This window comes from Sapajus apella, unplaced genomic scaffold, assembly GCF_009761245.1.
Source record: "Sapajus apella isolate SASKATOON/1434 unplaced genomic scaffold, GSC_monkey_1.0 scaffold1, whole genome shotgun sequence".
In the NCBI taxonomy this organism is placed as follows: Eukaryota; Metazoa; Chordata; class Mammalia; order Primates; family Cebidae; genus Sapajus; species Sapajus apella.
In genome coordinates, this window is record NW_022436941.1 from 79,837,260 (window position 1) to 79,860,684 (window position 23,425).

At 39.2% G+C, this 23,425-nt stretch overlaps 1 protein-coding gene across 2 annotated transcripts; it reads right to left on the reverse strand.

Annotated features, from left to right (window-relative positions):
* Window positions 1-1,687: 1,687 nt before the first annotated feature.
* On the reverse strand, window positions 1,688-6,504 carry GAPT (GRB2 binding adaptor protein, transmembrane). 2 transcript variants are annotated; one of them, XM_032280290.1, is made up of 3 exons: window positions 6,374-6,504; window positions 4,256-4,320; window positions 1,688-3,687 (listed from the first exon to the last, which is right to left on the reverse strand). In XM_032280290.1, the coding sequence occupies exon 3, from the start codon at window positions 3,385-3,387 to the stop codon at window positions 2,914-2,916; it is 474 nt and encodes a 157-aa protein (XP_032136181.1). In that variant the 5' UTR covers window positions 3,388-3,687; window positions 4,256-4,320; window positions 6,374-6,504; the 3' UTR covers window positions 1,688-2,913. The 2 variants fall into 2 exon arrangements, with proteins under 2 accessions (XP_032136181.1, XP_032136189.1); XM_032280298.1 differs by lacking the exon at window positions 4,256-4,320 and having other exon boundaries at window positions 6,374-6,503.
* Between the last annotated feature and the right edge of the window lie 16,921 nt (window positions 6,505-23,425).

Below are 23,425 nucleotides of genomic sequence, written 5' to 3' on the forward strand. Positions count from 1 at the left end.
AATGGAACTATCATTGTTCAAGCCCCTGGAGTGTGGTTTTCTATCATTAGCAGCCCAACTCATTCATCTCAAAAAGTACTTAGCAATTATCCCTGTTTAGACTCTTCTCTTTCCCACGCTCTCAGTCTTACCCCTCCCCGACCAAGCACACATGCTGAGTCTGTCAGTAAGTCGTGTGCCATCTCCTTGAAGGAGGGGCAACACTGTCAATGTGCTGCTCTGCACTGCAGCCACTCTAGTCTAACTTAAATGCAGAAGCTTCTTAGCTGCCCTACCCACTTCCATTTTTGCCTCTTTCCAGTCACTTCTCAACCCAGTAAAACTTTTAAGAAATGCTAATGTCATCATCACTTCTCTGCTTAAAACATTTTACTGATTCCTGTTGCACCTATAATAGAGTCAAAGCCACAAACTAAGACTTATGAGAAGCTCATGGTCTCCTATTCCCTCCTTCACCAACCCAGCCGGTGTCACTTTAACCCTTCCTCAGGAAGCTCCATCCACAATGGCTGTCTAAGTTCCCAGAGTACCATATATTCTCTTATGTGCTAGATTCTTTTTACTTGTGGGTCCCATTCTTACCTTTAGCCCATCACATTTATTATAACTTCCTTCTACCTTCAAGTCTCAGCTTAAGTGTGTCTCTAGTGAGGCCTCCTTTGACCAGCCTATTAAAACCAAAATACTCTTTCCTACTCAACCCCATTGCTTTCAAAAACAGAAAGAATGTTTTATAAAGCACCTACTATTATTTTGATATGTCTCATTCAGGGTCCATTTAGGGATATAGAAACCATATCAGTTTGTTTTGACAGAGAGAATTTAATAGAGATAATTGGCTAAACAGACATTGGCAGGACGAGAAAACACAAAGGGGACATAGGCACCACAGAGACAGTAACTGTAGCAATCTTGGCTGACAGTTACCAGACCTCACAAGAGGAGCCCTGCCAGGCTGGGACTCAGAACTCTGAGGGTGCCACTTGTCTCCTGCACTACTTCAGGCGGGTTCTGGCTGTCAGAGTCTAAAGGAGGGTGCCACCTGGCCGGTGCTGACACTTCTGACAGGTTGCAGGGAAGCTGGTCCTGGGAGTGATGGAAGAAACTAGAAAGCAGCAAACCACCAGCGATGCTGTAATAAACCACATGACCATAATTCCTGTGGGGGCACCAGCGGGAACTGGCAGGAGCAAGTCCCTGTTGCTTCCTGTTGCCTTTTGGACGTCTTTAGTGCGCCCTATTGGTAGAGACTACAATGAATCCACCTGGCATAAGAAATGTTTGCAGAGGCTGAGACCAAGCAATTCAGAGGAGCAAATGAAAGAGTGGATTTAGAGATGAGCTATTCATAGCTTTATGACCAGTATTGTATCCATTTGTTTATTATCTTTTCTTTCCTACTAGGCTGCATGTATTCAGAATCCGTGACTCTCTTTTTATTATTGTAACTCCTCCACCAACCCATGTCCCCCATGTGCACAGCACAATAACCAGTAGACAGAAGACACTCAACTTCCTTGTATGGATGAACAATAGATGAATTTATTAGATTTTTTTCTCAAAACTGCTTAGCAAAATGTACAATTCAATTCTTGTCAGTGGAATATGAGGCTTTTAATGCCTTATGTTCTAGGCATTTGTGTTAAAAATTGCTAGAACATCACATGAAGCAGTTCCTTTTTATTTAGGTAGGAATTTAAGACATTTTCATATAAATCTACGTAATAAAATGCTGTGGCAACATTCATGTTTAAATGTCCTAAGAATTGAAGAGGCATCAAAACTTCTATCAGAAAATAAAAAGGTAAATGCGGGTTTGGAGTGATTCAGGAGACGCGTGGAAAGCTTATGATCTGAAGCAGACTTGAGAGAGAAGGGAGAAAAGCAAAGCTGTGAAGGCAGGATAAGTTTGGCAGGTTTTGGGATGATTCTGATGAAAGCAAAGAAATGAGAGATAGTAGGAGAAGTCATTGGAAAAGTGAATTGGAACCAACTGTGGAAAACCATAAATTTTGGAGTTCAAATTATGGGTATAATGTCTTTTGCAAAGAGGGGGCATTAAAACATTTTAAGCAAAAGAAATGATGTGGCTGCTGGGAATATTTTCTGAAGATAAATCTGGCAATACCGTGGGTAATTGATGGAGTTGGTAGAAACTAGAAGCAGGAAGACCAGTTAGGAGCCTGTGACAATAATTCTGAAACTAGATAAAGATCATGGTAGAAATCAAGGAAAGAGATAACAGGTAACATTTAGAAGGAAGAATCAATATCATATAATACATATTTAATCTGGGGCGAGGAGGGAGGAGAAGATATCTAGAATTAATCCACAGTGATACACATAGGATTCAGAAGGGTGAAGATAGAGCAGAGACCACCTCCTTATCAGAACTTGATTAATAATGACATCAGTACAATAAAAACCACAGTGAATTATTTTTAATATTTTAATTTTTATTTTATGTTCAGGGGTACACGTGCAGGTTTGTTATATAGGAACACGTGTGACTTGGGGGTTTGGTGTAAAGATTATTTCATCACACACAGTACCAATAGTTTTTGTTTTTTCCTGAACCTCTCCCTCCTCCCACCATCCTCCCTCAAGTAGGTCCCAGTGTCTGTTGTTCCTCTCTTTCTTTCCATGTGTTCTTATTATTTGGCTCCCATTTCTAAGTGAGAATAGGTGGCATTTGATTTTCTGTTCCTGTGTTAGTTTGCTAAAGACATGTTTCTGCAAAGGGTATGATCCTGTTCTTTTTTATGGCTGCATAATAGTCCATGGTGTATGTGTACCACATTTTCTTTATCCAGTCTACTATTGATAAACATTTAGTTTGATTCCATTCCTTTGCTATTGAAAAATTACAGTGAATATTTATCATCCAATAACAAAAGTCAATATTTTGAAAAGCTAATATGAATCTGGAAGAATGTATATGTCTTCGTCTTGAGGAACTTCAGAAGGAAGAGGCTTCTGGAAGTTATAATAGTCAGAAGATGTCTCATTTCCATAGAGATGCTCCTTGAAATTAGACTGCTGTGTGTTTTCATATAGTTCCTTATCGGTTTCTCCTTTAGCTTTGGGAGGACCCGCTTCCACATTTTCATAGTTGCTGTGTATGTCATTTCCCCTGACAGCAGATCTGTGGTCTTGGGTTTCAACTGAGATTTTATGCCTTAAGCCAATGATGCGGGGGCCCAAGAATGTTTTAGTACAGACTTTTCTCCTGCTGCTTCTCCTTTGCAAAAACCTCGGTAAGGTAAATCGTGTGACAACATGGTGTTTATAGCGCCAAACACACCCGATTCCACAAACCACTAAGAGTAAAAGAAGCATAATTCCTACAGAAATGGCCGCTAAATTATTTCCACAGCTTTTCAACATTTCTGTACAAACAGTGCTCTTTAGTGGTTTAGTGTTAACCTTAGCAAATTCACAGGAACAGACCAATGTAATTCCTTGTAGCCTAGTATTATTCAAAAAGGAGCTTGGAAGCTCTTTCAGGCATTTCCTTTTCAGATCTGAAAGAACATTATCTGGTAAAGCCCTGATGTGATTAGGGGAAAGAGCGTATATACTTATTTTTGGAAGACGGCTCTCTTCGTGTGTGTTGCTCTTCACATTACAGCCATGAATGTGTAATTGTACTGTATCAGGGGGATTTCATTCCATTCCACTCCTTTCCTGTTAATGAATCACAAAATGAAGCAGAAATGAGTGGAAGATGACAGCAGAGTAGAAAACTCAAGAAAAAGAAGGTTGAATGATCTGCCATACAGAAACCTGCTATAAATTAAAAATAGGTTAATTGCATATTTACTATGTAACATAGAAAAATTACTGATTTTCACCAATGCATTGAACACCAGCATACAGTGAGCTTCTACTTTCAATATAGAATACACTACCTATTGTGATGAAAGGACAAAGAGTTAGAAAAATCCTGTCTCTGACCAAGCCTGAGTGGTTTTATCACTTAGATATCCACATAGCTTTTGACAATTAGGATAACAATTTTCAGGTGAAAGATAATGTTCTGAGCACATTTAGAAGGAATGGGACACATGCAGACACACGCAATCAACTTCATTACCTGTCACCTCTTCTGTGAAGCCCTGCCTATCCTCCTTTGGCACAGACAGAGTCCATGTCCTTTCCTTAACCATTGCTTCCTCTGCAATCCTACATTAATGAGTCCATTCTCTATTATAGTGTGATAACCTAAATGAGAGAGAATTGTATGTCTTCTTACTTGGTTAAATGGTCGGCAGGATTCGGGTCATTTCATCTGTATATTCCTAGAGTACAGCACAATACCTGGCACAGAAAATGCATCCAATTAATATTTATTGAATGAAAGAATGCATTTAAAAATGACTCCATATTTCAGCATCTAATTGCTTAACATCATGGTTTAAAACTCAAGGGCGTAGTTTATACTTAAAACATGAAAAGAGATCTTTAAAGTAAACCAATATATTTTCAAAGTCTTCATATCACAGGTTTTCTCATAGCTTTCAGAAAATAACTTTCACCCAAGATTTTACATTGTTTTCTGTTGATGCTTTAAAATGGCAAGGAAAAAAGCAGGGGAGGTGTTCAGCTGGGCTGCATGTTCCATTGTGGTTTTAGCAACAAAACATTATTACTGTATATTTTCAGTCTAGATACAGAAATAGATTCAATAGTGCTTGTGGGGTGATCATCATCATCTATGGAATGTCATTCTCAATAATATTTAGTTAAGAGCTTCAGCTTTTAAACACTGTTACAAGGATTATCTCATTTAATCCTATAGCTGCTATATGTACAAGGTACTCTTTGTAGCATCATTTTATAGATAAGAAAAGAGAGTTAAAGAAGTTAACTAACTTCCTTACAACTAAAATGTGACTGAATGAGGATTCAAGTAAAAAGTTCCCCCAAATATTATTTATCCAAATATCTGCAGCGTGCTAATCAGTCACTAAATTTGTATAGATTGATTAGCTCAGAGGTTCTTGAAGGCTGTAAATCATATATTATTTACCTTTGTAATACCAACACCAGCATTAGACACAGAATGACCGATCTATTAAATGTTTATTAATGAATGAAGTAATCTTCTTATAGGCTAATAACAGAAAAATGAAGAAGAAAAATAGACATTCACAAAGTGGTGCTCTGCTTTCAGTGAGTATTCATGAAAAGTTCAATGGTAATGAACTTTCATAAATTTTTCCAAGGTTAGAATATATTAATGTGCAAATATTTAATTTGACATTTTGTGTAACAAAATTAAGATGTGCAGTAATTGATAAAAGTTTTTTGATAAAAATATAGGGACAAGCACCCCAGATGTAGAAACTTTTTAATCTTCTTGGAATTTTGGGGAGTAACATTGAGGTTGAGAACTGTATGGTCGGCCACATAAGCTTTGCAAGCCATAGGGTCCCTCTTGTATAAGGCCAGCCACGCTTACGTTCAAGGGCAAAAATTTAGCCAAATGACTTTATTCATTAGGATCTCATTTTCTGTCTGAAACAGATGAGCACCAATTATCTGCAAGATATTTTACGGTATATATGGTTACTGATTTAAAAAATTATTTGCTAGAATATTTGAAATAAATTTACAAAACAAGCTTTAAATATTGATTGAAGTTAATCAACTTTTGGAAAGATACTAGGCCTGCAACAGAAGTGGGGGTGAGGGCTGAGGAATGCTAACTATCGTCCCCTCCACAGCTGAGGATAAGGCAATAAATTGCCCTCTTAACTTTTAAGAAGAAAAGGTATTTTTACCATCTATGTTATTCTGTGTAGAGTAGACATTCTGGCACATCCAAAATATTAAAATTGTTTGTCTAAGAGGTATTTACTGAGATAAAGACAAGAAGACTTTTTACAGAAAAAGAAATGCGTCCTTTTCTTCAAAATAATATTATAGGAAAAAATCCTGTGAGACATAAACAAAGACCTACTGTAATAAAAAACATATTTTAAACAATAACCCTTCGAATGTAGTTTAACACCTAAATAATGTTTACCCAGTTTGAAAGAAGACTCTGTTTTCATTTTGGAAAGCAGTTCCAACAGAGTTACTAATAATTTAGCATGTTTTTAAAAATTGAAATTTGTTAAGAAACTTCAGGAATTTTCATGTCAGAAAATGCAGTTCTGTTTGGAAACAAGGTAACAGCAAAGCATAATCATATTGTAAAGGAGCATTAATGTTACTCTCAGTTTGTAAATTGGGTTCCCTCCTTATGACTACCTAAGACATTTTTTCTAAAAACTGTGATAAGATAAAAATCATTGATTAATTAAATACAAACTTGTTTCTTACAGTTTTTCATTACCCAAATACCTTAAAACAGGTTCTTACTTACCTCTAGATTGGTGTGTCAAGCTCTCTCTTTTGTTCTTTTGGTTATGTTTTAAACATGCATTGGCTTAGAACTTGTTCCTCTTTTGTCACTTTGGCCACTTACTTCCTTCTTTCTCTCCTTCTTTCACGTTATTTAATACTTGCAAAGTTTCCTGGCTCTAGAGGAAGTTCGTATCAGATGTAGCAGAATTAAGATAAATGGCCTGAGTTTTTGAATAAGGAAGTCTGGCCTTTCATCTTTATCAGCAATAATTTTTTAACTGTGTCAGAAAATAATATGTAAAGCCTATGTATTTATTTGGGCCATATTTGCAGTTCCCACTTTATTATTAATAAAAGTCATTTCACTTGTATTTTAATTCTTTTTAAAAAAGAAATATTTTAAATGTGGTAACACATAGGTCTTGAGTTTTTCATTATTATTATTTACTTGTTTTGCTAGACCAGTCCCCTCTTCAAATATTAATATTATGTACAAATGCTCCCAAGTTATAGCCATACTGATCAAATCAGTGTCCCAATTTGGGTTCAGAAAATGTTAACGCTCTTTTAAATTTATTAAGTAAGAATTTCCTAAGGTATATTTTGAGGCCCATTACCTATGGGGTATGTTAGTAGCTCTTCTATTAAGTAAATGTGGGGAATACTGTGTCCCTGGAGATTCATGGATATATCAGCATGGTAAAGGCTCTCAGTAGTCCTACAGCAAGCAAAAAAAAAAAAAAAAAAAAAAGCACTAAACTAAATAAGAAAAAGAAATTGTTTAACTTTGCTTAATAATAGTAGTCAGTATGTTCTTAGCACTAAGTACTCCAAACCTTTTGTGTAATACTCAGCAAATCTTGGCAACAACCCTATAAGGGAGAAAAACTGTTAGTCCTAGTTTACAGAAGAGGAAATAGAAGCACATAGAAGTAAAATAATCACTTGCCCGACAGAGCCTGCTGTGTGCCCCCAGAACCTGTGTGCTAAACTGCTGCACTGGCTGCCTTGCTAGATTGAGTAACGTGTCTCCCACACAGAAACTCTTACTAACAGCATCTCTTGGACTCCAACTCCATGGGAACACACACAGTGGGAGATCCTGAATTACACAAAGTACAGATGAATTCGACAGATGAGATGACAAAGTAATGGAAAATTTGTCTTTTAAGTCGTATTGGAACTTTTTGAACCACAAAGGATTAACTTTGCATAAGGTGGTTTTTAAAAAGAGGATTTAGTTACTGAAATAACTACTGGACATTGGAAGGACAGGATGTATTATCAACCCCTGTTGAGCACTGACATTATGCCAGGCATTGTGCTAAGTGATGAGGATGCAAGCGTGAATAAGCTCCCTGCACCACCTACAACCGAGTGGGAGGCTGCTGCACCCATAGAACATTTCAGATCAAGGTGGTAAGGCCTAAGAAAGACATGATTATGGACAGGGACAGTGGAGATAAAGAAAGAGGCAGCCAGCTCAGAGGTTGCTCAGGGAAGGCAAGACATGAGCTAAGTTTCATAGAATAAGGTGTTAAGGCAGAATAGGGGTGTCCTGAACAAAGATCTCATAGTGAAGGAAATTATGAAGTTGTGAAGTTATGAACTTGATGTGCTCCACCAGTATGTTTAACTGCAGTATTAGCCACCCCTTCAAATAATATACACACTCTCCTGCCTAGGCACACATCTGCAAGAAAAGCAATTTATACAATGTTTCTGTAAAATTATGTGATTTTCTCTAGAAGGCAGGACGACTGATGCTCATTCACGTTTTGCCCTTTGAACTTAATCAAAACCACAGTGAGATCATCTCACGCCAGTTAGAATGGCAGTCAATAAAAAATCAGGAGACAACAGATGCTGGAGAGGATGTGGAGAAATAGAAACGCGTTTACACTGTTGATGGGAGTGTAAATTAGTTCAACCATTGTAGAAGATAGTGTGGTGATTCCTCAAGGACCTAGAACAAGAAATACCATTTGACCCAGCAACCCCATTACTAGGTATATACCCAAAGGATTGTAAATCATTCTAATATAAAGACATATGCACACGTATGTTTATTGCAGCACTGTTCACAATAGCAAAGACTTGGAACCAACCCAAATGCCCATCAGTGATAGACTGGATAAAGAAAATGTGGCACATATACACCACAGAATACTATGCAGCCATAAAAAAGGATGAGTTCATGTCCTTTGCAGGGACATGGATTAAGCTAGAAACCATCATTCTTAGCAAACTGTCACAAGAACAGAAAACCAAAGACCGAATATTCTCATTCATAAGTCGTTGTTGAACACATGGACACAGGGAGGGGAACATCATACACTGAGGCCTGTTGGGAGGTGGGAGGATAGGAGAGGGATAGCATTAGAAGAAGTACCTAATGTAGATGACAGGGTGATGGGTGCAGCAAACCACCATGGCACGTGTATACCTATGTAACAAACCTGCACATTCTGCACATATACCCCAGAACTTAAAGTATAACTATAATAATAATAATACAAGAAAGAAAGAAAAAAAGTTGTTTAACCCCTGATTAGTTTTTCTATGGATAAATAAAATGCAGGGATATTGTCTGGCACTCTCTTCAAATAGAATTTTTTTTTGAGGTAATAGATATAACTATTCTTAAAGTTTATAAAAGAAATGCTGTATATATTCAAAATAGAATTATTGGATTATTATTAGTAGTAGGGATTAGGTTTTATGTCTTGAATTCTATATTTTCCTACTTCCCAATCTTTGGCCGCACAAAGTACATTTCTTATTGTCTTCTTTGAGCTCCTTTTTAATCACAGCAATTATGTCCAAGTTTCCTTTCCCTGATTTTTCTTCTACAGTTATATGGTTTGGGTAGTAAAGGGCTTAGGAGGCAGTTTATTGTTCTAGAGTAATTTGGACCGGATCCTTCATCTAAGTAAATCTTCTTCTCCTATTAATTGATGATAGTAACCACTTTGCCTGATTGTGATTTAAGTTCCTCACAATTTCTGTGTCAGTTGGTATCTATTTCTTTTAACCCATGCCCTTTTTCGGATACTTGAACTGAGTATATTAGTGATGGTAAAAATGAACAAATGTTGTGCACGTGAATTTTATTTGAAAGCTTGCTAGACAAAAAGCATCTTTCTGGCTATTCTGGAAGGAGCCCCCAAACCCCATGCGACTTGTTAAGGGTATTAGGGAAATTTACATTTCAGCATAAGGCATTACGTCACCTGGGAAAGGTAATATATTTAGTAGCTAACAAACTTATTAACACTGATTAGTTTATGGGACTAACCAAAAAGGAGCTAGAGTTTTAAAAGAATGTGTCAGTACCTTCCAACTAGAAGTTTTACACTCTGTGGCCCAAAGAGTTAGAAAAATTTTAAAGGGCCAGGTGCAGTGTCTCACGCCTGTAATCCCAGCACTTTGGGAGGCCTAGGCAGGTGGATCACCGGAGGTCAAGAATTCGAGACCAGCCTGATCAACATGGAGAAATTCCCCTCTCTACTAAAAATTCAAGATTAGCCAAGCATGGTGGCATATGCCTGTAATCCCAGCTACTCGGGAGGATGAGGCAGGAGAATCGCTTGAACCCAGGAGGCAGAGGTTGCAGTGAGCCGAGATCGCGTCATTGCACTCCAGCATGGGCAACAAGAGCAAAACTCCGTTTCAAAAAAAAAAAAAAAGAAAGAAGAAAGAGCAGCTAAAGATGAAGAGAGAAAGCATGAATAGAAAGAGGTAAAAATAAAATTGCTTTAATGGCATTGTTGCTTTAGTTATGCCTAGGGCCAATCCCATTAGCAGCTGGCAAACTTAAATCACATAATTTGTAGAGTATAGGGGATGGATTTTACTGAAAGGGATCTCAGATACCAGTCAAGAGATTCATTCCCAAACTTGAATGTTTATCAAAATCATTTATGAAGTTCTAAACAAATATGTAAATTTCTAGGACCTCAGGGATTCTGCTTCATTAGGTCTGGAGTGGGGCCCAGAGATTTTTATTTTAAAACCTTAGAACAACATCCAGGAATTTATGGGTAGGAAAAGGGGATATTATACAGACTATGAGGGGAGAGATGTTTACACTTTATTTCACAGTCTCTTGTGTTATTTGATCTTTTCCATTAACATGTACCACTATTATAACAAACTTTAAAGCCTCCCCAGGTGATTCTGATTTGCAGCCATGTTTGGGAACCATTGATAGAAATGAACACCCTGGCTGAAGTGCAGATAAGTGATGTGATTCAATCCACAGCCTTTAGCCTAGAAAGCAGAAGCCTGGTCTGGATTTAAAAATACAGTACCTTCATTCTGACCCAGCACTTCTGTTGTACCACAGCACTATCTCAGTGAGGAATAGATGAGAAAGAAGTCCTTAGATGTCCCCTTCAATCGTCTATCTTTTTTTTCTTCTTCTTCTCACATCATGAGGAGTTGGGAAGATGTATGTTTAGACACAAATAACAAAAAGTTGGGGAGAAGGAAAAGGGAGAGGAAAATCCATTAGGGGTCCCACAGGAATGAACTAAGAAAGGCATAGCCCTATTGGTGGACCCTTTGAAGACATGAAATTCTTCACCTGGATCACTTCTCTGGCCTAAAATGATAAGCGTTGTTATGATTCATTTGACAAACTTAGAAAGGTTAAATTATGGTCTGGGACTAAAAGAGAAGACATCGAAAGCAAAAGTAAAAAGACCCAGGAATTCAATTCATTGAGTGTACACAGTCAATAGAAATAAGTATCACTTCTCTTTATAACGGCTTTAGGCATAATAACTCAAAGCTCTAGAAATAACCCAAAGTTCCATCAATAGTAAAACGAGTGGGTAAAGAGCATGGTAAATTTATGTGATGGAATACTACACAGCAATGAAAAAGAAACAAACTATATTCCTAATATGAAGCTTACAAGCAATGCAGAATTAAAGGAGCCACATACACAATAGTATATACTGTATGATTCCCTTTATATGAGATCAAAATCACATAAAACTTATCAATGGATATATGACAGAGGTCAGAAGAGCTGTGGTTACTACAGATCTGGTGGTGCACCATGGAGCCTTCTTGGATGCTAGAAAAGTTCTATATCTTGATCTTTGTGGTGGTTATGAGATGTATTTTATGTAACCGTTCATTAAGCTGTCCATTCAAAATTTGTGAACTGTATATAAATTGTATCTTGATTAAAAAAGATACTGGGAATAAATAATAAAAGAATTCTTTCATGTTATAACAATGGAGATAATTATATACATATTTTTATTCGTTCAGATTACCATATTATTTGGCAAGCTGGTCTACTAGTTTGAGGGAAGGAATTCTTTGCTAAATTTGAGGTAGACTTTAAACTATTTGAATTCTAACTTTATTTGGAACTTCCCGAGCCTCAGGCTTGGTGAGGCTGGCATGAAGATGAATTATTAATGAGTTATTAATGAATCTTGAGCTTCAACCCAGTCAAAGCAAAGGGTCCTATTTTCTGAGATAAAAAATATGATCACACATACTTTGACTTACTCACAGGATGTGTTCCCTCAAGATTATGTACAACCTAAAAACACATAGGTATAAAGCAATTTATACCTATTTGTTTTTCATCTTGATTAAGTAACACAACTGTGAATCTTGCTTTCTTTGTCCATGAGGTAGCAATGGATGAGGTTATCCCTGAGGTTCCTTCAAATCTACTAAGTACAGATGAAAAAAATTGTCGTCAGAACAGAACGTTTGAAATTGATTTTCGTGTTTAGTGTATACTTCCCTTTAGTCCAACTCTTTTTTTTTTTTGCATAAGTCTTTCCTAATTGCTATGCAAATCAGATAACAAGGCATGAGGCTTGCTTCAACTTTAGTTGAACAACACTGTCTCTTCTTCCTTTATTATTTCTCCTTTTATTTCTTCAGATAAAACTAAATGCACATTTTGAAGAAATCAAATAACCATTTAATATGAAAATAAATTGAAACATTTTTCTTCTTCGTGAATACAACTGAAAACTGCATCATTCAGTATGCCTATATCAGATACACCATTTATCTCAGACTATGTATAAAATTTCACAAGTCATATAGCCCATAAACTATTACAATGGGAAGATTTTTTGTTCATTTGAGAAGAGTACTGTGAACTAGTACCTAAGACACCAACTTAGTCATTGTTTGATTCTGCTAACTTCTTCAGTAAATGTCGAAAGGCCTAGTATAACATATTATTATTTTTTTTTTTAGACAGGCTCTCCTGCTGTACCCAGACTGGAATGCAAAGGCATGATCTCAGCTCATTGCAACCTCTGCATTTGAGGCTCAAATTGTCCTCCTGCCTCAGCTTCCTAAGTAGCTGGGACTACAGGCATGAGACACCGTGCCTGGCTAATTTTTATAATTTTTGTAGAGAAAGGGTTTCACTATGTTGCCAAGGCTGGTCTAGAACTCCTGGATTCAAACGGTCGGCCCACTTTGGTCTCTCGAAGTGCTGAAATTACAGGCTTAAGCCACTGCACCCGGCCACATAGTATAATTTTTGAATAACTAGGTATGTTTTGAAATTGTGCATGTAGTCAGGCTAGATGAGAAAACTACTGGATTCATAGAAATTTTCTCCCATGGACAGTGTCAATCACTATTACCATTTCAAAACTGGCTGCATTTGGGGGCTACCTCATTAAAGGAAAATACTACCCTAAGCCCTTTGCTTTAAGATCCTGCATGATCTCAAGTGTACACTGATTCTGAGAATCAGTGAAAAGGAGGCAGGGAGAAGTAACAGCTTTAGATCCATTCTTTTTACAGAATGGGATGGTGCCCTGCATAAATCTATTTCAATAAGGAGAAGTAGAGGGTGAAGAAAATAAGAAAACAAACACTGAAAGAATGGGTGGGGCAGGGGACCTGTCTAAATGGGTCCTCATAATCAGGCCTCCGCCTTTTATTCTCCCATGGGAAACATGCTTTGAAAGCCAATTTATCTTTACATGAACACTGATTAACATTCACCCAGAACTTGAGAGCACTGGTGTAGGGCATTAATGGTTCATGACCTCAGGTAAGACAGTGTGATGCTGCTGCTAAACCTGCTCTGTGCTTCCAAGTAGATATCACCTTCTCCTTGGACATGTTAACTATAGATTAGGCTAAAGTCACAACATTCTTTCCTAAGAGACGTTATCACTTACTATGATATTTTCCTTTTATTAATTTATTAGAATTTTAAGTCTATCTCTGTGTTGTCCTCAGAGTATATTTCTATCTCTGACATTGATTAATTTGGGCCAGTCATTCAGTCACAGAGAATCACAATTTCCTCATCTGTAAAATGGATTTTAAGAAGTCAATGATTCTTAGGTTCAGTTGCTCACTGGAATCTCCTGAAGAATTTTTAAAAATATGGATGCTTAGATTCCAGGCCATAAAAATTAAAGCAAAATCTCCAAGGGTGTAACTCAAGCATTAGTATTTTTTTTTGAGACGGAGTTTTGCTCTGTCACCCAGGCTAGAGTGCAGTGGCACAATCTCGGCTCACTTCAACCTCCACCTCCCAAGTTCAAGCAATTCTCCTGCCTCAGCGTCCTGAGTAGCTGGGATTACAGATGCCCGCCACCACACCTGGCTACTTTTTGTATTTTTAGTAGAGACCGAATTTCACCTTCTTAGCCAGGCTGGTCTCAAACTCCTGACATTGTGATCCACCCACCTCAGTCTCCCAAAGTGCTGGGATTACACGTGTGAGCCACTGCACCTGGCCAGCATTAATATATTTTTTAAAAGTTCCCTGGCCGGGCACGGTGGCTCAAGCCTGTAATCCCAGCACTTTGGGAGGCCAAGGCGGGTGGATCACGAGGTCAAGAGATCGAGACCATCCTGGTCAACATGGTGAAAACTTGTCTCTACTAAAAATACAAAAAAAAAAAAAAAATTAGCTGGGCATGGTGGTGCGTGCCTGTAATCCCAGCTACTCAGGAGGCTGAGGCAGGAGAATTGCCTGAACCCAGGAGGCGGAGGTTGCGGTGAGCCGAGATCGCGCCATTGCACTCCAGCCTGGGTAACATGAGTGAAACTCTGTCTCAAAAAAAAAAAAAAAAAGTTCCCTGGGTATGTAGATGTCCCCTGCTAGCCAGTATTGAACACTCAGAGCTTTCTTGAACTAATATTCTGTGACTTTCTGCCCTATCCTCTTCAGCAAACCACCTAACTCTCTACTTTGGGTTTCTTCACATGAAAAGGGAACTTGAGAGACAGTGTTGCAAGAGAAAACAATCTGCAAAGTGCTTAAAGTTCATCAGAGGAATATGTATCACTAGAAAGAAAGAACCCAGGGCTGGGTGCGGTGGCTCATGCTTGTAATTCCAGCACTTTGGGAGGCCGAGGTGGGTGGATCACCTGAGGTCAGGAGTTCAAGACCAGCCTGGCCAACATGGTGAAACTCTATCTCCACTAAAAATATCAAAAAAAAAAAAAAAAATTAGCCGGGCTTGGTGGAGGTCACTTGTAATCCAGCTACTCGGGAGGCAGAGGCAAGAGATTTGTTTGAACCCAGGAGGTGGTGGTTGCAGTGAGGGGAGATCCCACCATTGCACTCCAGCCTGGGTAACAAAGTGAAATTCCATCTCAAAAAAAAAAAAAAAAGAAAAGAAAAGAAAAAGAAAAAGAAAGAACCCAGTAATTTGTATACTGGCTAAAATATTACTAATAATTCACATTTATTGGGTGCTGAAAATATGGCAAACATTTCTCTATTGCTTTACATGGGTTTTCTTTTTTAATCCCCACAACAAGCATATGGGTGAGTATTATTCCCGAGTTTGGAGATGAGGAAACTGACAGATCAGTTGAATTACCAACCCAAGTTTATATGGCTTATGCCAGGGCTTAAATTCCAACTTAGTTCACAAAATTTGAGTCTAGAGCCTGTGCTTTTAACCTCGGCAGTACTGTGAACTACCTTATTATTTTTACTTTGTTTATCTAAATTCCTGTGATGAAGTCCCAGATTAAAATCTGTTTTATTCCAAAGGAGATAAAGTCAAATTCCTACTTATCTCACACCATCTGATCAGAGCTAAAGACAGTGCCCTGACTGTGGAATATTGATAGACTAGAACAGAGCTCTTGCCTAGGTTTTGGAAACCATGAGAGGTTTTAAGAAGTAATTGAGGAGCTATAAAAACGAGAGGCTAAGCTGTAAGATCATGAAGCTCATGATTAGAATTTTTCTTTCCTACAGTTCCCAGTTGGGGAGTGACATGCTCAAAACAGGGCTTAAGAATAGCGACCCTTGTTACTATTATGCAGAATGATGGAAATGACCTCATGGTTACCTCTGACTGGGCCCTTAGTGAGTGGCTTCAAATTAGAGGTGGCCCATGTCCCCACATATGCAAGGACATGTCTGTACTCCAGATCACACCATCTCTTGCCTGAACAACTGCAGTAGCCTCTTCCTGGTCTTCCTACACTGACGATCCTGCAATACTTCATCCTTCAGCTGATAGAGTCGTATTTCCCAAATTATAAACCAGATCACATCAGCACCCTGCACAAGGCCCTTTACTGACTACCTATAGTCTTAGAATTAAACCCTGACCCCTAATACAGGCTATAAAGCTCTCCATGCTCTGGCAGCTGCCTCTTGCTATGATTTCCTGCTGTGTCCGCCCAGATCTCTAGCCTCCTGTCACCCCTACACATGCTGTCACTCACTATCACACCTACACGTGCTGTCCCTCACTGTCACTCCACATATTCTGTCCTTCACTGTCACCTCTTCACATGAGCCCCTCACTGTCACCTCTGCACATGCTGTCACTCCCTGTCACTCCTACACATGCTGCTCCTCACTGTCACCCCTACACATGCTGTCATTCACTGTCACTCTACACGTTTTCACTCACTGTCACCCCTACACATGCTGCCACTCACTGTCACCCCTACACATGCTGTTCCTTACTGTCATTTATAAACATACTGTCCCTCACTGTCACCTCTACACATACTGTTTCTCACTGTCACCCCTAAACATACTGTCCTTCACTGTCACACCTACACATACTGTTATTCACTGTCACTCCTACACATGTTTTCACTGTCACCTTTATACATGCTGTCCCTCACTATCAGTCCTACATGTTGTCACTCACTGTCATTCCTAAATATATTATCCCTCACTGTCATCCCTACACATGATGCCCCTCACTGTCACCCCATACATGCTGTCATTTACTGTCACTCCTACACGTTTTGACTGTCAATTCTACATATGCTTCCCCTCACTGTCATCCCATGTATACTTTCCCTCACTGTTACCCCTAGACATGCCCTGTCACTTTTATACATGCTGTCACTGACTGTCACCCCTACACATGCTGTCATTCACTGTCATCCCTCGACATGACCTCACTGTCACCCCTACACATACTATCACTGTCACCCCTAGACATGCCCTCACTGTCACTTTTACACATGGTGTCACTCATTGTCACCACCACACATGCTGTAACTCATTGTCACCCCCACACATGTCACTCACTGTCACTCCTCAATAGGCCCCCCACTGTCACCCCTACACATGCTATCACTCACTGTCACCCCTACACATGCCCTCACTGTCACTTTTACACATACTGKCACTCATTGTCACCCCCGCACATGCTGTCACTCATTGTCACTCCTCAACATGCCCTCGCTGTCACCCCTACACATGCTATCACTCACTGTCACCCCTACACATGCCCTCACTGTCACTTTTACACATACTGTCACTCATTGTCACCTCTGCACATGCTGTCACTCATTGTCACTCCTCAACATACCCTCGTTGTCACCCCTACACATGCAATCACTCACTGTCACCCCTACACATGCCCTCACTGTCACTTTTACACATACTGTCAATCATTGTCACCCCCACACATGCTGTCACTCATTGTCACTCCTCGACATGCCCTGTCACCCCTACACATGCTATCACTCACTGTCACCCCTACACATGTCCTCACTGTCACTTTTACACATGCTGTCACTCATTGTCACCCCTACACATGCTGTCACTCATTGTCATCTCTACACATCCTGTTACTCATTGTCATCCCTACACAGGCTATCACACACTCACTCCTACACATGCTCTCACTGTCACCCCTACACATGCTGTCACTCACTGTCACTTCTACACACATTATCATTTGCTTTAACTCCTACACATTCTCTCATGCACTGTTGCTTGCACACACATTTTTTTCTCACTGTCACCTTGACATATATTGTCACTGACTGTCACCCATACACATGCTCTTACTCACTTTCACCCTACATATATTGTCATTCATTGTCATGCCTACACATGCTTTCACTGTCACCCCTACACAAATTGTCACTGTCACCCCATACACAGTCACACACAGCCACCTTACACACACTGTCACTTTGTCACAGCTACAATGCTCTCACCACTGCACACATTGTCACTCACTGTTTCCTCTGCACACACTCACTTACTGTAACCCCTATACATACTGTCATGCACTGTCACACCTACACGTGCTCTTACTTTATCTCTATGTCCATTATCATTGTTAGCCCTATGCACAGTCATGTCACCCTTACACACATCTTTACTCTCTTCTTCGCACATGCTCTCACTGTCACCCTGCACACGCTGGCACTTCCAGTTATCCCACACACACTGATGCTCACTTTCATATCAACTTGTTCCATTTTCATAATAGCTCATAGCACTATCTAATACTTTGATATTTTGTGTTACTCTTCTCCCTCCTAAATGTAGTGCTGAATTCATGAGAAGATGGGTTATGGTTCTTGTTCACTGCTGTCTTATTTATCAGTGTCTGTCATGTCATGTAAAAGGGGTTCAATAAATGTTGTGTATTAATAAATGAAAAAAGTAGGAATTATTCTGGAAGAGTAATCTCGGGCTAAAACAATAGACTTTATGATGTTAAATATAAATATCTATCACACAGTATATGCAGCACTTGTATGTGTATTATTTATATATATAAATATATATATATATACACACACATACACACACACGCACAAATTTTGCACACATACAAATATACATATATAGTTTAGAGGATGGCAAATAAGTACACTAAGGTAAAGAAATTGAAAATCACCACTATTTTGGAAACCTCGATTTGCCCCACCCCATGATGTTCTCATTCTTCATCTCAAAAGTAACCATCACCTTGGTTTGTTTTTGTTAAACATTCTTGTTCTTTTTAAGAATTTGGGCCAGGTGCGGTGGCTCACGCCTGTAAACCCAGCACTTTGGGAGGCCAAGGCGGGCGGATCACAAGGTCAAGAGATCGAGATCATCCTGGTCAACATGGTGAAACCCCGTCTCTACAAAAAAAAATTAGCTGGGCATGGCGGTGCATGCCTGTAGTCCCAGCTACTCGGGAGGCTGAGGCAGGAGAATTGCTTGAACCCAGGAGGCGGAGGTTGCGGTGAGCCGAGATCACACCATTGCACTCCAGCCTGGGTAACAAGAGCGAAACTCTGTGTCCAAAAAAAAAAAAAAAAAAAAAGAATTTGATCATCTAAGTGTGTGCTTGTAAATTCTTTTGGGAATCTAGATAGACACCAAGTGTAGGAGTGCAGGCTCAGCTAATACAGAAATGGCAAGATCTTCACTCTTTGATGAGGCTCTCAGGAGGAGAGAATTCACACTGAGCCATGAGACCAGCTTGTTGAGAACTTACAAAGTCCCTTCTGGGGGGCTCAGATGTCATTGGAACAGGTGCGGAAAGTGCCATGAAAAATACCCAGCTTGTCTGGCAGCTAGCAGGGCTCTAGAGTGGACCAGACACTGGATGGCTGATGGAGACAGATAAGGTCAGAGCCAGGGTTGTTACATATTTTCTGCTCCTAAGTATGGCCATTAGGGTTGGTCAAAAAAAAAAAAAAAAAAAAAGACATTTCTGTAAAGGGAGGAGGGTTTTCAGCTGATCCAGGCAGAAGACTGTCAAGATAAGACAATTGTAGGCAGGTATAGGGGCCAGGCTCACTGGGATATTCTGTCCTTAGGTTTAAAAAAGTGCAAAGTTAGCTTGAATAGGGTGCATTATTTGCAATAAAAAGCTGTCTGATACCCTATGCTTTGATTGATTGATTCATTTAATATTTATTCAGTTTTATACTTTGCCTCTAGATTGTCTTTAGGAAGGGTTTTATTGGATACATATAAATTCTGTTTGAGCTCTTTTGTTTCCAGGGACAGAGCCACAACTCAAACTGACTTACACAAAGTGGATTTACTGACATATCTAACTGAAGAGTCTATGTGCTAGATTCATTGGCAATCTTATTTCTCAAACTGCCTGGTGAATACATGGGTATTCATTATAATACTCCTCTTGGATATCTGAAACATTTCATAATAAACTAACATAAAACAAACATGAAATGGCTGGATCCAGGGTTTCAGAAGTGTCATCAGGTCTTGGTCTCTCCTTCTTTTGGGTGGTTCCCTTTCCTCTAGGAAGCCCCTGCAGCTCCAGGCTCCACACACTGGCAGGTTAGTAGCAAGAATGCTTGTCCTCTTTACATTTCCAGAAGTCCTAGAGTTGACCACTGGCCTTAGCCAACTACTGAAACACCCTGTGGCTCGACATGTGTGATGCTCTGATGGGTTGAGCCAGGCACACACCCACCCTGGGGCTAAGGAATGAGGCCAATCACTCCTCCCTACTCCAAAGCATGGTTTGTCAATGGCTAGCAATGATATTTTGACTTTAAGAAGGTGAAGGGATGCTGGACAGGAGAAACACAGGTGACCACTTCAATTCTTGAGGACTGTTTCAAGGGACAAGGGCAAGACAAACAGTTCCCTTAAGAGAGAGATAACAGCCATTTCTCAAGTTGTCTCCCAAATTCTGTTGAGGACCTAAGGCAGCCCCTAAGCAGAATTACTATTAATAAGTCATCAAGAAGCACCAAATTGTCCTATTGGTTGAAGGAAATAATGGATTTATACTTTTGTCAATAAAACTAGTATTGATACTCTCCACTGTGACAAAGACTCTATTCTTGACCAAACTCTCCCCAGGATTTGCTGGGTCTTTTCTCTACTAAGCACCAACCTTGGCCTATGCAGACTGGAACAAACACTAACAGTTTCTCACAGCTCAGGGCCACATCCCTAGGATGACTCTAGTTGCCCCTTAAATTGCTTGCCTGAAAAACCTCAAAGCTACCAAAAGAATTCACTGTTTGTTCCAGCTAACACCTGAAGATGGGGCCCTTGTCTCCCAGTCTCTATGGAAGGGTAGGAGCTCAACCTTGATAATGTCAGTAGCAAACTCAGATGGGTTTCACATGGACCAACTTCCCTATTCCTACTTTTTGTAATTTTTTCCCTTTCCTGATTCTATGGAGCCTCTGCTCACTCCCTCCTTATTCCCTCATTCTCCCTTTAAGATGATGAATTACCTTTGTACAAATAGAACTTGACCTCAGTTCATGCTGAGCTCCTTTTCTCATTGTGATAATATATTACTGATTAAAAATCTGTGTTTTTAATTTTACTAGTGCCAAGTGTTGTTTATCTTTGACATCTATATCACCTGCAAGGAAAAAAAAAATGCTACTGTAGAAGGTCAGTGCCAGCATGTTTTGGGAGCAAATGTTCTAAAACCGAAACCTGGAGAAGGCTGCCCTCTACTGCTTAAAAATCTTGGTTTGGCAATGTGTGTGTGTAGTTTTGTTTTTGTATTCGTTTTTTTTTTTTTTTAAATTTCTCACCCCCTATTTTTGTATGCATGCCCAGTTACTAGTGTCTTTGTTATAAACATGACTTCTATGCAACTGATCTTTAGAAACTGTCATACTCTTGACCAATACAATTAAAGTAAGATCGAACGGCTGATCCTTCTAGCTTGTTTGCTCGGCTATGAATAGACTGCCTGAAGGTTCTAGTCTATAATTTAAAAGGACATCTCTATAAGCATTTAAGACTGACTAAACAAACTGAAAAATATTGAGTTAGTCCATATAAATGCAATAAACTCTTCCTTTACATTAGAGTACCAAGAGAACTTGTTCATGACATTGTTTGTCTGCACCTTCTTCGATTTTTTTTCTTTGGTGAGGGTGAGGAGCCTTTATTTTGAAAAAAAAAAAAAAAATATATATATATATATATATATATATATATATATATATTTCTTCCTTGTTTACTATAGGAAACTGGACAAATATCAATACTTCACCTTGAAGTATTGATACAATTTTGCTTTAGGAACTCATCGGAAAGCTAAGATGGGCAATGATCCTGAAGTGGCTCTCTCTCCAACTCCCCTATTATGGATTTCTTGGCAAGCTCTTCCAAATAGTTCCTTCACTCCTTCTCTGCTCTCCACCCAAATAGCTACTCTCAGCACATGACTTCATTTTGTGCTTTACTGAGAAGATGGTCACCTTGTGGTGGAAGCTCTGGCTCCTTCTTTCCTCTCCAGCTATCTCCAAAGTCCTCTTCTCATTGTCAGCTTCAGAGAACAGCCGTCTTCATTGTCCCAAAGGTGAATTCTTTTCTTTTGCCCAGCCCCCCAGATTATATTCCTTCAATAGTCCTCACTTTTCAATATCTTGAAGTGCTTTTTCTATTTTAACTAGTTAAAATAGATCTTGCTGGATAATATTCTAGATAGTGTTCTATTTTCCTCACCATCACTCCCCAACTTCTTGAATGACTTAAATAGACTGTTCACTCTGTTCTACTTACAAAAACTGCACTGACACAGATTATCCTCTAATCATTGTTCTCTTTGACCTTCCTGCAACATTTGACACTTTATTTCCTGGGGTCTTTTCTGCCATCTCTTCTGATTCTCTTTTTATGCCTTTGACATTTTTTGTCTCTTCCTGTCTTCTAACTCACAGAACTTTACACGTTTTGTTTACTGGACTCTCTAATAAAATACTTTTGAAAATTATGTACCACTTCACACACTTTTAAGTTGGCATGTACATTTTATTATAAGATTAAGAGTGATATGGTTCGGCTGTGTCCCCACCCAAATCTCATCTTGAATTGTAGCTCTTATAATTCCCATGTGTCCTTGGAGGGACCCAGTGGAAGGTAATTGAATCATGAGGGTAGGTCTTTCCCATGTTGTTCTTATGGTGGTAAATAAGTCTCCCAAGATCTGATGATTTTATAAACGAGAGTTCCCCTGCACGTACTCTCCTGCTTGCTAGCATGTAAGACATGACTTTGCTCCTCATTTGCCCTCTCCCATGATTATGAAGCCTCCTCAGCCATGTGAAACTGTAAGTCAATTAAACCTCTTTTCTTCATAAATTACCAGTCTTGGGCATGTCTTTATTAGCAGTTGTGTGAACAAACTAACACAGTAAATTGGTACCGGTAGAGTGGTTGCTGCTATAAAGATACTTGAAAATGTGGAAGAGATTTTGGAATTGGATAACAGATAGAGGTTAGAACAGTTTGGAGAGCTAAGAAGACAGGAAAATGTGGGAATGTTTGGAAATTCCTAGATACTTGAAGGGCTCAGAATATAGGAAGGTGTGGGAACGTTTTGCACTTCCTAAAGACTTGTTGAATGGCTTTGAGCAAAATGCTGATAGTGATATGGTCAGTAAGGTCCAGGAGGAGGTGGTCTCAGATGGAAATGAGGAACTTCTTGGGAACTGGAGTAAAGGTCACTCTTGCTATGCAAAGAGACTGATGGCATTTTTCCTCTGCCCTAGAGATCTGTGGAACTTTGAACCAGAGAGAGATGATTTAGAGTATCTAAAAGACACTTAGAAATTTCCAAGCAGTGAAGAAGCATTCAAGAGAAAGCAGATCATAAAACTTTGGAAAATTTGCAGCCTAATGATGTAATAGAGAAGAAAAAAACATTTTCTAAGGAGAAATTCAAGCTGGCTTCAGAAATTTGCATAATTAACAAGGAGCCAAATGTTAATCACCAAGACAATGGGAAAAAATGTCTCCAGGGCATGTCAGAGAGCTTTGTAGCCACTCCTCCCATTACAGGCCCAGAGGCCTAGGAGGAAAAAATGATTTCCTGGG

Coding starts and splice junctions, on each gene's coding strand:
- GAPT (XM_032280290.1), bottom strand. CDS start 3,387: ATGTTGAAAAGCTGTGGAAATAATTTAGCGGCCATTTCTGTAGGAATT.